Raw genomic sequence first — 15,186 nt, 5'->3', positions numbered from 1 at the left:
CTGTTAGTTCAGGGAGCCCGGTGGTGATGGTGTGTGGCATCCCTGTGCGCAGGCACCCGGTGTTCTGGTATAAGAAGCATGAATCCATTATTTAACAGATAAGGACTTCATAGGAAATATACAACTTTAAGGAGAAGGAAAGAGCAGAAACTTGTGATTGAGAACTAATTAGAAGTGAAAATTCATGACCGAGTTCTCATTGACATCTCATTTTATAGACACAACTTTGACCTGCATGCCAAAGATAGACAGAGTACGATGCATTTGTGACAAAGAGGTGGACTTTCGTGAGGTATAACCAGCTAACTTTAGGAGTTAGCCAGTTAAACCTAACCAGCTTAATTTCCCCCCTCTGAGAGGCTAAATTCAATCCTATACAATTGCAAGATGGCCTAATTTTTCCAGGCAAAAAAGGAGTGGCTACAGAAGCATCCCCAGGGCATGTTTGAGACCTCAGCAGCTAGTGCTGCTTTCCAACTCTAACAAGCTAAATTTAAGCAGTTAACTCCAGCTACACAAAGAGCAGTCCCAAATCTAACTGCTCAAATTTTGACTTGCTAGATGTAGGGACATTTTCAACTGAAAATCTAGCTGGTTAGATTTGGATGAAAATTCAATAACAAGTTAAAATTAGCCAGCGATCATGCCCACTCTGCATGACTTTTCGGGCCTTAGAAAAGTGACCTGAAAGTCATTCTGACCCCCATTCCATTTTACCCACCTTCTTTCAACTACCTCTTTTGTTTCACCTGTGCCCCTTACTTACCAAGCATACCTATGTTTAGGTCTCTCTTGTTTCCTGAGAGGAGGTTTGGACTCTTATTTCTGAGTCCTGAAAAAAAATGTATCAACTAGAATTAGGATAATTTTCTTGCTTTGCAAATTCAGTCTTTTCTTCTGAGTAGGTAACCTGGTTTTACTAGTTCTGCAGATGCCTTCCGCAGATGATTTGCAAGTATACCATCCCTTTACTCCAGGGCATCTCAAACCTTTTGCCAATGTGACCCCATTTTAGCATTTAAAATTTGCATGACCCAAGAGGACGACCAAAACAAATTATCAGGGCTGCAGTCCCCCTACACGCAGCCGGTTAACTTTAGGCGAGTACTTTCAGTGGGATGATTATCCCGCTGAATATCCAAGACAAGTTATCCAGCTAACTTTAGTAGGATAACTTGTCTACTCATCAGGTACATGAATATAGACCTCAAAAGATCTAGTGATCACTAGGGATGTGCAGGAAGAAGAAAATTGTTTTCATTTTCGGTTCGTTTTCAGGGGGGGTTTTTTCCATGAATTTCAGTTCGTGGATTGTTTGATTCATTTTCATTCATGTGAAAAACACAAATCAAACAATTTAAATAAAACTCTCCAGAAAATGGCCAAAAAATGAAAACGAGGCCTCCCGTTACAGAGTCCGGAGCAACCACAGTGGATGGCTGTCATAATCCGCTATGTTGATGGGAGGAGCAATCAGATAAGAGTAACAATCTGATGTATTCCATAGGCGGAGATAGTAGTGGGTGGATCCTTGGGCCGGTGGCAGATGACCACGCCCCAGGGGAAAGATTCTGAGAGGGACCACCGGCTAGGCTTAGAGTATGGAGATAGACACACACTAGTTATTTTATTAAATAGGTCTTGAAACCACCAGAGGTGGCAGTAGTGAGCTGAAGTGCCCAGCAAGGCTGAAGTCCCTCAGATACTGGAACAGCGATCCCTGGATGGCTGAGCTGTTGAGAAAATGTAGACAGTAGGGATGTGAATCATTTTTCTGACGATTGAAAATATTGTACGATATTTTCAAAGTCGTCAGAAATTGGGGCTCCTCAAAACCGATAGGAAAACCCCACAAAATTGCTATGGGTGTTGGAGGGTGTACAGAAAAGCAGTTTTTTCTGCTTTTTTGAACACTTTCCCAGTGCCGGCCGAAATTAACTCCTGCCTTTGGGCTGGCATTAATTTCTGAGAGTAAAATGTGCGGATTGGCTGCACATTTTACTTTCTGTATCGCGCAGGATTAATAGGCTCATCAACATGCATTTGCATGTTGAGGGCACTATTAGTTTCAGGGGGATTGGACACGCGTTTTCCATGCGCTATTACCCCTTACTGTATAAGGGGTAATATCGGCCTGAGCACACCGTACTGAATCAACCTATTTGTTAGTGAGGGTCTGCACATGTGACTGAGGTGAGGTATTCTGCTGGCGTGTAGTTTCTATGTAGGGCTCTATAGCAACCTGGCTTGGTCCATTTTCCTAATAGGATGTGTATTGGTGTCTTAAGGCCTGGTGTAATATTTTAGTGTTGCCTTTTCTTAGGTAAGGTGGTTACTGTTTGAGTGTTGTAAGTTGGTGCAGTTCTGGAATAGGAGGTTTACTATTTATGTAATTTCTATTTAGAGAGAATACTCTTATCTTTCCCTTCTGTCATTTGTAACAATAAAAGTAATACTGGACCTTTTTTTTATTCCACCGTGGATTGTAATGAGCAGTGTGTCAGACATGTGAGTGTTGTCCATCAGGTGTGTCACGACAGGAAAAAGTTCGAGAACTACCGGTCTAAGTGATGTACATATAAAACATTCAAATCCAAAATGTTTCACAAAACAAAAATAAAGTATAACATAGAATTAAGCAAGCTCCTTAAGTTTAATCAAATGACAATAGGACAATTTCAAATTACAAACAAAAATTGTTAAATCACTTGAATTCAACAATATCTGGAAGGATGGACTCTAACTTGTTATAGCAAGCATTGGGGCTGATGCAATATGCCAAGCGCACTCTTAATGAGCAGTTAGACGCTGGTAAAATAGGCACTAATCAATCCCCTAATGCAATAAGGGGATTAGCGCTTATTTAACGTGCGTCTAATGCGGAGTGAATGAGATAGCGCTCATCACATGCAAATGCATGTGAATGAGCCTATTACTCATTCACTCCCAATGCAAAAAGATAAATGTGCGTCTCAAATGCACATTTATCGCTCAGATATTAATGCCTGCCTGGAGCAGGCGTTAATAGCTGAGCGCATTGAAAAGAAGTACAGAAAAGCAGAAAAACTGCTTTTCTGAACTTTTTAAAAATAAAATAAAAAAAATCGGCAGACTGCCGAGTTATGAAGACCGACGCCGGTAAATTCGGCGTCGGTTTTCATAACCGGCCGTCTGCCAGTAATGAAAATGGCCACCGATAAATTCGGGGAATGTTTGCATTACTGGCAGACAGGCAGCTGCGGTGGGTCACGCTAGGAAGGGGGCGCTAAGTGCAAGCGACCCTAGCGCCTCCTTCCTAGTGCGACCCCCTAATTTAAATATTGCATGGTGCCCCCCCCCCCCCTTTGGGGCACCATGCGCGCGTTAAGAGAGCGGGCGCTGACTGTTCAGCGCCCGCTCTCTACGCCCCTTTATTGCATCGGCCCCATTGTTCTCATTGATAAGCCTGTCCAAAAAGAAATATCTTGAAGAGACCACTGAATGTCTTTAAACAATCACTCAGCTGCAGTTCCATAAAACAGGAGCTGCAACAGAAAAAGCACATTCTCTGGTCAAAGCAAGCACACTTGACAGAAGGGATGTCTCGTTAAACCTCTCTATGATGATCTTAGCAGACGAGACAGCTGAATCAATTTAAAAAGAGAATTGGGCCATGGGCAGGTCCCAGAATTAATCAATTAAAAAACAGTCATTCCTATTTTATAATCCACTCATTGATATATAGGGAGCCAATGTAAACTCATAAAAGTGGGAGAAATAATGCTCATAGCGTTTCACACTAGACATGAAGCATGTGGCAGCATTCAAAAGAAGTTGTAGAGGTTGAAAAGAAACATCTGGGAAGCCTAAATAAAGTAAATTACAATAATCAATTCATGGAAAAATTGAAGCTTATATAATAGTATGGAAATCGACATCATGCAAAATATGCTTTAAGCCAAAAATGACTTGCAATTTGTAGAATCTAGATCTGATAAACTTAATATGAGGCAGAAATGAGAGATTGGAATCTAGCCAGACATCCAAACTTTTAATACATTCATTAATAGGAAAAGAACAGTTTTCAATGATAACAGAGGATTACTGAATGATAGAATGGCATCTCTGTATTGAAAGAAATTCGGTTTAGACATATTAAGAGATAATTTGTTATATTGTAACTTGATTTGAGGGTAGACATATAGATTCAAAGGTGTTCAAGGGTATCTTGCCAGGACACTAAAAAAGCTCAAGAATATTCGGATTGCGCCCCTTGCAACTCTGTTCAAAATGTCCTTGAAAATGGGGAAGGCTCTGAGAGGCTAAAGGAGAATGGATATCATACTGCTACAGAAAAGTAAGGATAAAGAGGAGGCAAGCCACTAGACACCCATTAGTCTGACTTCTGTTATAAGCAAAACTATGGAAAAAATACTGCGATAAAGCATTTGGATTACCAAAATCAATTAGCTACATATCATTTAGAAGAACTGGAAACTATAAAAAAAAAAAAAAAGAGCTCTAGGAGTAATCATTTCAGAAGGCGTCATGGTAGCCAGTCAATGTAATAAAACAACTGGAAAAGTTAATGGCTTACTAGGTTGCGAAAGTAGATGTATCACCAGGTAATATTGCCTTTGTAGAAATAAGAACCCCATCTTGAATTCTGTATTCAGTTCTGAAGTTATACATTTGTAACAGGGGCGGATTCCCGATGACGACCGGCCCGGGGATTCGCCGCCCAGGCCAGCCCAGGAGATACCACATGGTCTGCCGAGCATGGTTCTGTCACAGCCGCGCTTGGCAGACCACGTGACTAGAGCGACCGGCCCACTGGGGGATGCCTGATCCCCCGATAGGGCAATCCGCCCCTGATTTGTAAGGACATTAAAAGGATGGAAGCAGTTCAGAAAAGGGCTACTAAAAACATACAATGTCTGCAATAGAAACCCTGCAAAGAGAGGCTGAAGAGATTTAAAATGTACTTGCTGGAGGAAAGAAGGGATGGGGCATAATAGAAACATTCAAATACTTGACAGTGCTTCCATCAAGTATGGAGAGGTGAAATTTTCCATAGATCATGACATCTAATTGCAGGGAGGACGATTCAGAGGAAAGATGAGAAAACACATTTTACTCAGTGGGTAGTAGATGACTGGAGTCGCCTATCAGCAGGAGTGGCAACCAAAACTGTGGCAGAATTTAAGCTTGCTTGGGTCCAGCACAGAGGACAGTAGTAAGGGGGTAACAGGAAGAAGAAATGCAAGTCAGGGTGTGTTTGCTCAGTCATCTGGAACTTTAAAAGGCTGCAGAGGGGAAGATACAAGCCATTTGGCATAGAGAGGTGATCCAACATCATCTGGCTTGTTGGTAAAATCCTAACATCTGAAATACAGCTGCATTAGGCTTTGAAGAAGGCTGGGTTAACCTGCAAGGAGCAGCCATGGTTATAATCCTAGCATCAATAAGTGTGGGGTGGCTGGATGTTTCAGACAACAGCCTTAACAATTTTTGTGGCTATGTGATTATTACAGAAATTGATGGTAAGATCTGGGAAGGAGGCTGGGTATTAGATTAAACATAGGACTTACAAGAAACAAGCAAAGGTTGTGGATGCCAGCACTGTAACTGAATTTAAACAAGCCTGGGACAGAGACAGAGGCTTTCGGTAAAAAACAGGGCTGGAGAGCTGGTGGCGATTTTTTTTTATGGGAATTTAAAATCTCAACTATCCAAAGTGATAAAAAACAAGGGAGGAAGACAACTGGACAGTCTTGGATGAGCTGATTGGTCCCCATCTGTTGTCATCTATTATGTTTGTTACTATGTAATATATGTTTTCTTTGTTTTATTCTTCATTTTCCAAGGCTCAGCGCTACAGTTATGATTCTAATTGGATATTGGCTTACAAAAAAACTTGGAGATTGGAGATTTGTGATCTAGCCTTGAAATATGAATTCCATGTATATTTACTATAACATGCATACTGTGTTCAGCCAGTATTATGACAGTAGGGAGTGAATTGTGCTTTGGCAAGGCACTGTGGCACCTGATCACTCTTTTTAACATTTCAAAGTACTCTATAACCTATTAGATATTGTGGCATGTATCATATGTAGCCCTCTGCTCTGTGTATAATGGTTAACTGGGGAGCACACTCAATACCAGGGTTTAGGCCTGACTCAGTCCTGCAAACCCAGCTGTTGATTTTTCAAAAGGGGAGGAGGTTTAAACTCCAGGGATCAAGGCATATTGCCGATGAAATACCAAAAAGAGACATTTGACAAAGGTATGGCGTTCCAAAAATATATGACACTGGAAAAAATAGCAGTTTGTACAGTCTTTGTTTGCAAATCCCACCACAGGTACAGAATTGCATAGGGAGATCACTGAACTTTGCTGAGTTGTCTTCCTGGGTTCCCCTCATTCTTTTAAAGGCAGTCATTGAGTTCCCTGCCTCCCAAGGGCCCTTGTTGTATCTGATTATTCCAATGCTTGAATGTTTCTTTTACTTTTTTTTTCCTCTCCTCTTCTTGGGCTCCAGTGGACTCCTGAATCTCTGGAAATAGAGCACTAAATGAGTGGCTCATTCCTTCTCCCACGTCTAGACCGTCTCCTGAAACGCCTACGTCTACGCCCCATAGGAAGACAGACCCAAGGCGAGAGATTTACTCCCTCAAAATGGGATTGCTAGCTTTCCACCCCACTGGTGAAAACACCAAGAACAGTTAATTTTAGAAAGGTCTCAGAAGCACCACCAGATGGAACTATCTGTGTGGCCTTCTTTTCCTACCAAAGACTATGGAGCAAACGGGGGATGCAGGCAGGATTTTCTCTTTCCCGAACTCCGTACTACTATAGAGAACTGAGACACTGATCCTCTCCCTTCTCAGAGACAGAGGTTTGCTTTGTTTCAGTTTCCTAACCCTTCCAAATAAAAAATCCTCAGCTGCCCTAACCCAGCTGAGGACTGCACCACACTGGCCACTCTTAGAGGTGGATACCATAGCAAATAGGTTAGTCCAAGACACGGCTCTGACATTCTCAATATGTCCTCCTTTGGGAAGAGCAAAGAGCTAGTGAAGGGACCAAGGGCCCCATTACACATACATTTCAAAAATTACAATATGAGGTTTTCAGACATGAGCCATTCAGTTTTGCCCTATAAATATGTTACTCACCATCTTATCTGAATTGGATTATTACAGAGCATTGTGATATTTTTATCATTTGAAAAATATTGATGGTGCATTCAGCTGACACTGCTCAGGTCTGGAGTAGATAAGTACTGTGGTTTTCTTCTCTTTGTGATCAGAAGATTCAGGACAAGACAACGGCATTTCCATAGTAACAATTCTTTTTTTTTTCTTTTCTTGTTTTCTAAATCCCACTATTCTTCAGCCAGCGGTACTGCATGTGTAACCCAGAAGTGGTTCAACAATTCCATAACCCTGACACCATCTTCATCTTGGCTTTTGCCATCATCCTGCTCAATACGGACATGTACAGTCCCAACATCAAACCTGACCGAAAGATGATGGTGGAAGACTTCATCCGGAACTTGAGAGGTCAGTGGGGGGGGTGTCTTCACATTTCCTGAGTGTTCCTTATTTCGAGAGTGGCTCACTTAATTTTAAAGCACTGTTACCACTGCCCACAAGAAGGGGCTCTATCAGATTCATTGAAGGTCCCTAGCAGGCCTTCGTCCAGTAAGACTGATCTGTTAGTTCAATGTGCTCTGCATTTTCTCACGGGTACAATGTGAAATTGTGATATTTCCCAACAGGAAAAAAAAAATCCCCTTTGGTTTATTTTGAATTCCAGGCTGTAGATTAATATTTAATATTTCTAAAAGCCAACTTCTGCTATTGTCAGAATTTTTAAATGACCATTTTAAAGGTAAAAAGAGAAAAATCTTTCGCTCATTTTGTTTGAAAATAATTTAATTTCACACACCTACAGTTCAGCAACCAAGGGAGACAGAAGAAGGTGGCAGCTGTTAAAAAAAAAAGCCATCCTGGTTAGAAAACCAAATTATTAAAGGTAGCAGCTGCCTAAGCAATAAAAATCTTGTGTTCTAACCAAACAGCTTCTTTCTTTAGCTCTCAGTTTCTCTCTTCAGCTCTTTTCCTAAAATTGCAGACTGGCTGACCTCACCAAAATATCATATGCTGTAGGACTTCAGGCAGATGTAGAAGGAATTAGTTACTGGGAAAAACAGGAGACAAGAATTACGTTTTTCTCTAAAAATCAACTTTCAAAAATGATGGTAATAACTAACTAGTGCTTTCTTTCTAAAAACAAAACAAAAAAAAAAAGATGTGGGTACTCACATAGCAGGATGTACAGGGTTTTTTTTTTTGAGAGACCACAAGGCATTAATATGGGTAGCCAGGACTAACACTTCCCCCATGCCCGTCCCTTCACAAACAACAGAATAAATACACAAACAAATGAGTGGGGTCAAAACAGGCCACGGCTTTATTTACAATTCACAACCAGGAGCCCGAACCAAATGTACATAACAATCAACCCCCATCGCCCATCCGCCACCGACCAGCAAGATGGGCACCAACAGGCAACACCGTCTGTATGTTAATAACATCAATCATGAGCATACCCACGACCCCCGCCACCACCCCAGCAAGGAATCGTACCAGTAGCAACTGCACCCAGTTCTTCTGCTAGGAATCCCTGACATGACCACCGACAAGTCAGTCAACCCGTTAACCAGACATAACCCCTAATCGGCTCGGGCTACCCACCCCCTCCCCCCCGAGCTCTAACAACATAACCAAACCCAACACAACAACAAGCAGAGGTAACAGGGGCCATGTTACAAGTTATTGACTGCAACGAGGGCCGGGGAGGGGCATCTTGGAGCTCCTTGACACAAAAATCAAACCACCAGCACTTGCTGCAGTATTTCAGCATCCAGCAGGCTTAAGCATCATCATTTTTAGCATGCGAGGAGTTCCTTCAGACATGGATCCCAGCTTCTACCAAAAATCAGCAAAACTTTTAACCCAAGAGGTATAAGGCATTTTTACAGTTTGCAGACTATCTCACCTCGGTCGTAAATGCAGAACACAGACAGACCCTCACCATATAAGAATAAAAGTCCATAAAATATAAATAGAAAGGTGCAGACAGAAAACTAAACTGGAAACCACTACAAGCCAGAATCATATGCATGCAATAATGCAAAAACAGAAATATCACCATTCCTTATAAAACAAAATAAAGAAATATAAAATCAATCATGATAATAAAACATGCTAATAAAAATATTTCAAAACAGTTGAACATACAGGGCCAGATTTTTAAACCTACGCGAGGGCATAGATTTGTGCACGCAACCCGGCGCGCACAAATCTACGCCCGATTTTATAACATGTGTGCGCACACTTGTGCACCATGCACGCTCCGAGCCCTAGGGGAGCCCCAATGGCTTTCCCTGTTCTCTCCGAGGCCGCTCCAAAATCGGAGCAGCCTTGGAGGGAACTTTCTTTCCACCCGCCCCACCTTCCCCTCCCTTCCCCTACCTAACCCGCCCGCTAGCCCTATCTAAATCCCCCCCATAACCTTTGTTGACGAAGTTGCGCCTGCCTCTAGGCAGGTGTAGGTTGCACACGCCGGCTGAATGCCAGCTCTCGAGCCCCCGGCACGACCGCTGTGCCGGAGGCCTCGGTCCTGCCCTGCCCCCAGCCCGCCTACTCCCCACCCATTTTTTCAAGCCCTGGGACATACGCGCATCCCAGGGCTTGCGCCCATCGCCGGGCCTATGCAAAATAGGCTCGGCGCGCGCAGGAGTGGGTTTTCGGGGTTACGCGCGTATATTACAAGCGTAATCCTTTGAAAATCCGCCCCACAATAATTAAGAAGAATAAGGATAAACAAATTAAAAACATTTCCTAAAAGTCAATTAAATATTTCAAAACAGCAGACATATCATACACCCAATAATAAAAACTAATAAGGATAAAAATTTACCCCTCTCCATACCTATGAACTTTTGATTTCCAGTCACACTGAGATTGTAGTTGATTAGTAGAGAGGAGGTGGGGGACACACAAACTTTCTCCTCTCTCTCTCTCTCACTCAAATACACACACATTCAGAGGGGAGATATAATAGAGACATTCAAATATCTTAAAGGTTTCCATGCATAGGAGCTGAGCCTTTTTCAATGGAAAGGAGGCTCTAGAATGAGGTTAAAAGGAGGTAGATGCAGGAATAATCTTAGGAAATATTTCTTTACAGAGAGGGTGGTGGATACGTGGCATAGACACTCACTGAAGGTGGTGGAGATCAAAACAGTATCTGAATTTAAGAAAACATGGGGTGAATACAGGTGGATCTCTAAGGAGGTGATGGGAGTTACAATGCTAAATTCATTGGATGGATGGGTAGAGTAGAAGGACCATATGGTCTTTTTCTGCCGTCATGTTTCTATGTTTAACTCTCTTTTCTACCTCCTCCCTCCCCTTCCCTCTCATTCACCTTTCAGTCATTTACCCCCTCTCCTCCACTCAGCTGGAAGGAGATGAGACAGTGTCCCAGAATCCCCCCCCAGTACCAGACTCATATCTCTCGATACAGATTCTCTGAGCAGTAATATTTCCCCCTCAGTTCAGCAGATCTAAATACATTGACAACATGAGTAAGAGTTTTAACTTTTCCTAAAAGCAAATATAATACAGTAATAAGAAACATTGGTGTTATGAAACCCACAAGTAACAGGAACAGAAAACAGGGTAACCCCATCTTAGGGAAGTACACTTTGCACAGCAATTATTATAGCAACTAGTCGATTACGTAGTTGATCAAAATATAGCATAAATATTGTCTGGTATCAGTAAATGTACATATAACCTTCAGCGTTGGGGCCCATGCTGGAATTTCACAGTGGCAAACTGGGGCTTTATTTTCTTGTCTTTTATATACAGTCCTACCAGCTCACTATTCTTCAGCTTTGAGTCCCCTGGGTAGAAATTCCCAACCTGAACCCAGCTCTTCAGTGTAGATCTCTGGGGCAGCGCTACCCCATTTTAGTAATTCAGGTAAGTCAGAAAATGTTGACAAACACTGACAAAGCTGTCCCTCCACTCAAACAGGCAGGGCAGGGTCCAAGACTATCTTCTAACTGGCACCCCCTCCAGAGAAATATCATTCACTAGATATTGTTCTCTCTTATGGGGGCCGGGTGCAACAGTCAGGTACTCTCTCCATACAAGGTGGGGAAGAGGCAAATACACCCCTCAGATCTTTGGATTCTTGGAACAGTGGGTAAACAGCTCCTTCAACCCTACCAAGACAGGAAAGTCTCTCTCTCTCTCTCTATCTCACAGCGTGGCATGTTCTCCCTCTTTTCTTAGCCGCCTGGGAGATTCAAAAACCAAGCCCGTGCTGCTTTTCTCTTGTCATTATTCATTCGTGCAGGAGTTCTACAGCTCCCATTGGCTCCTGGGGTCAGCTGACTCCTTGTTACTTTCTCCCTACAAATTCCCCCTTTCTTTCAGCTTGCTTCTTTTGCCTGTTAACCTTTTGATGGTGGGTTCTGTAGACAGCAGCTCAAAGATGTAAAAGAACTCTTTTAGCTACAGTTTTTTTTTTCCAACCAGGACAAGTATCAGACTGAATGCTGCTCAACCTTTTTATCAAAATCCTTGATTTAATTCCCTGGTGCTAGGGGCAATTAGAGAGCCCAGACTAAGCAAAACAAATCTGAAACACCACAAATGAGGGGAAAAACTAATTTGGCTTCCTGTCCCAGTTCATAGTCCTGATATAGCATAAGCTCAGGAGGGCAAGGAGGCAATCTTCTGAAATCCGGTTCACACGTGTCTTCTCTTCCTAGCATTAGGATGAGCCTCAGAGTGTGGTAATTAATGGGCAGCATACAGGGCACGGATAAGTGGGCCCTACTATGTTTTGCACATACTTTGCAGACAGCACCTCCTCATCCTCCCCTTCCTGAGCCTCCTTTGAGGCTTTCCTGCCTCTGTATTTTCCCTAGGCTGAGTGAGACAGGAAGAATGTACAGAGAAGGGCAACCAAAATGATAAAGGGGATGGAACAGCTCCCCTGTGAGGAAAGACTAAAGAGGTTAGGACTTTTCAGCCTGGAGAAGAGACGGCTGAGGGGGAGGGGGGGGGGGATATGATAGAGGTCTTTAAAATCATGAGAGGTCTAGAACGGGTAGATGTGAATCAGTTATTTACTCTTTCGGATAATAGAAAGACTAGGGGGCCCTCCATGAAGTTAGCATGTGGCACATTTAAAACTAATCAGAGAAAGTTCTTTTTCAATCAATGCACAGTTAAGCTCTGGAATTTGTTGCCAGGGGATGTGGTTCGTGCAGTTAGTGTAGCTGTGTTTAAAAAAGGATTGGATAAGTTCTTGGAGGAGACGTCCATTACCTGCTATTAATTAAGTTGACATAGAAAATAGCCACTGCTATTACTAGCAATAGTAACATGGAATAGACTTAGTTTTTGGGTACTTGCCAGGTTCTTATGTCCTGGATTGGCCACTGTTGGACAATAATGCAGATTAGGCGCCAAAATAGTCCAAGTGTAAGCTTTATTTGAATGGAGACATAAATTCATATAAATGCCCATTTGTCTCAATACAAGCGCCCTTTTTACCGCACGTCTTATTGCATTGGCCCCTTTGAGTGTTGGGAGCAGCAGCAGCAGCAGTGAAGGAGCTCTGGCAGCCAAATGTGCCAGCCAAGGTAACTAACAGAGCCAATTACCTGCACCACAAGACTTTTCTCTTCTCCAGTTTTGCATATAGAGGGAGTTCATGTACAGGGCCAGATTGCAGGAAAATATCAGCCCAGGGTATTTTTTTCAAAACTGGCCCACAGGGTAACTTTATCCCTTATATACTTTCCTTGCAGCGCATACTTCAACAGCTGACCCATTAGAAAGACATCATGTGACCTGGAGCTTGGCAGAACTGAGCCAAAAAATCTCCAAAATAAAATTTTAAATTTCTTTCCTAAATAAGAGGTAGAGGTCATCCTTGAACAGGGATGAGCAAACAGAGCTGTAGTCCCCCTTCCATCCATTCACTTGGTTGGGTCCTTCCACAAGTTTGGTTACATCTCTTATATATAGATAGATATCCTAGTACAGTGTTAAAGTCTCTTGTCAATCAATCAGCTCTTGAGCCAATTGCCAAGTAATGAACCACACTGCCAAGTAGTGTCAGGCACACACACACACACACACACACACACACACAAACTTTTTTGGCACATACACACTGACACACACATACTGTCAGTGTGTGGGTGTCTGTCACAAAGACACACACACACTCTTGCTCTCAGACACAAGGTTACACCCACACACTGACAGCAAGAAAGAGAGTGTGCATCTTTGTGTCAGAGAGACACACATACACTCACACAGTCTCTCTCTCAGACAAATCTACACTCTGCTGTTGTGGTACTGCTCCTCATGTGCTCACTAACAGGCCGATACAGTACAGTGCGCTCCATCGGAGCGCACTGTACTGTATCGGTTTTCCCTTACCACTTACCACTTACTGTATCGGTTTTCCCTTACCACTTATTCAGTAAGGGGTGGAAAACGCGCGTCCAACCCGCGGCACCTAATAACGCCCTCAACATGCAAATGCATGTTGAGGGCCCTATTAGGTATTCTCTGCGATACAGAAAGTAAAATGTGCAGCCAAGCCGCACATTTTACTTTAAGAAATTAGCGCCTACCCAAAGGTAGTCGCTAGTTTCTGCCGGCACCGGGAAAGTGCATAGAAAAGCAGTAAAAACTGCTTTTCTGTGCACCCACCGACTTAATATCATAGCGATATTAAGTCCGAGGTCCTGAAGGGTAAAAAAAAGTAAAAAAAAAAAAGAAACATTTTTTTTAATGGGCCGGCGGCTGTCGGACCGAAAACCGGACGCTCAATTTTGCCGGCGTCCGGTTTCCGAGCCCGTGGCTGTCAGCGGGCTTGAGAACCAACGCCGGCAAAATTGAGCGTCGGCTGTCAAACCCACTGACAGCTGCCGCTCCGGGCTAAAAGGAGACGCTATGGACGCGCTACTGTCCCTAGCGCCTCCTTTTGCCCGTTTCTACCGCACCACCTAATTTGAATACTGTATCGTGTGCACCGGCGAGTGGCCGGTGCGCGCGCCAGGAGAGCGGGTGTTCGTCCGCTCTCCCGCGTTTTTACTGAATCGGCCTGTAAGTGAATGCCCCACCCTACCCCCTGCCCCATCATTGCCACATCACTATGTAAAGCTCTTGCTTGCTGCCAGCCCTTCCCAGTCTGCAGCAGCCTCTCCCTTCTCAACATGCCTACTCTTCAGGAGACTCACAGGTTCCACAGCCAGCTGCCACTCTCAGAGCTCAGCCCAGTCACCTCACATTAAACCTCACTAGCACCGCTCATGCACTTCCTCCTGACTCACCCCCTTCCTAGACTTCTCCGCTGCCCCCCACCCCACGAGCATATTCCCATTGACTGCACTTCACAGCCTGCTGCTTTTATGATTCCCCAGGCTACTACTCTGCATAACTACTCCAGGGAATGGGAGGGGGGAACCAGAAGTGATCCATGCTGTTCCCTGGATTTAAAAAAAAAAAGAAAATTAAGCCCTGGCTGAAACTGGGGAGAGTCAGTGATTACAGCAGCACAGCTCCAGTTGGAACCTTGCTTTCCTGTATGGAGCCAGCAAAGCCAGGGCCCAGTACAAAAGTATTAGGAACAAATGGCGAATCTTAGAGCCTTGCATTCCTCTCTCCCCCCAGCCTTGCCCTCCCCAAACACAATTACAATTTATGCATTTCTAATAACATTTTACCTGGAATTCAAAGTATAGTCTTCTGAGGTAAAAACATCACTTAAAACAATGTGTGTATTATTTTTATTTATTTTATTTATTTAACGTCTCTTATATACCGATAGCCGTTCGCACATCGTATCGGTTCACAAAGAACAAAAAACTTATGGGCAGCGCCCTTACAAATAACAGATAACAATACAAATAACCGGGGGAGGAGGCAATGCAAATTAATAGGTCAATAAATAGGGAGAAACTATAAATATAACATACATAAAACTATATACAAAGCATCAGTCGTCATCAAATACGTCAAGGCATAAATCGGTGGTCGTGGGCATTCTTGGTCGAAGTCGTGGAGCATACTTAATCGTAGGTTGCTGAATAAT

General features: G+C 43.2%; 1 protein-coding gene across 1 annotated transcript in view; it reads left to right on the top strand.

Moving 5' to 3' along the window:
* The window catches only part of IQSEC3 (IQ motif and Sec7 domain 3), a 540,197-nt gene that overhangs the window by 437,717 nt on the left and 87,294 nt on the right, over positions 1 to 15,186 (top strand). Inside the window, exon 10 of the mRNA XM_029597483.1 lies at positions 7,381 to 7,547. Within this exon, the coding sequence (XP_029453343.1) occupies positions 7,381 to 7,547 (167 nt within the window). The remainder of the gene's footprint in view (positions 1 to 7,380; positions 7,548 to 15,186) is intronic.

This window comes from Rhinatrema bivittatum, chromosome 4, assembly GCF_901001135.1.
Source record: "Rhinatrema bivittatum chromosome 4, aRhiBiv1.1, whole genome shotgun sequence".
NCBI classification, from domain to species: Eukaryota; Metazoa; Chordata; class Amphibia; order Gymnophiona; family Rhinatrematidae; genus Rhinatrema; species Rhinatrema bivittatum.
The sequence above is the reverse complement of the archived record's forward strand: the minus strand, read 5'-3'. Positions and strand labels throughout refer to the sequence as shown.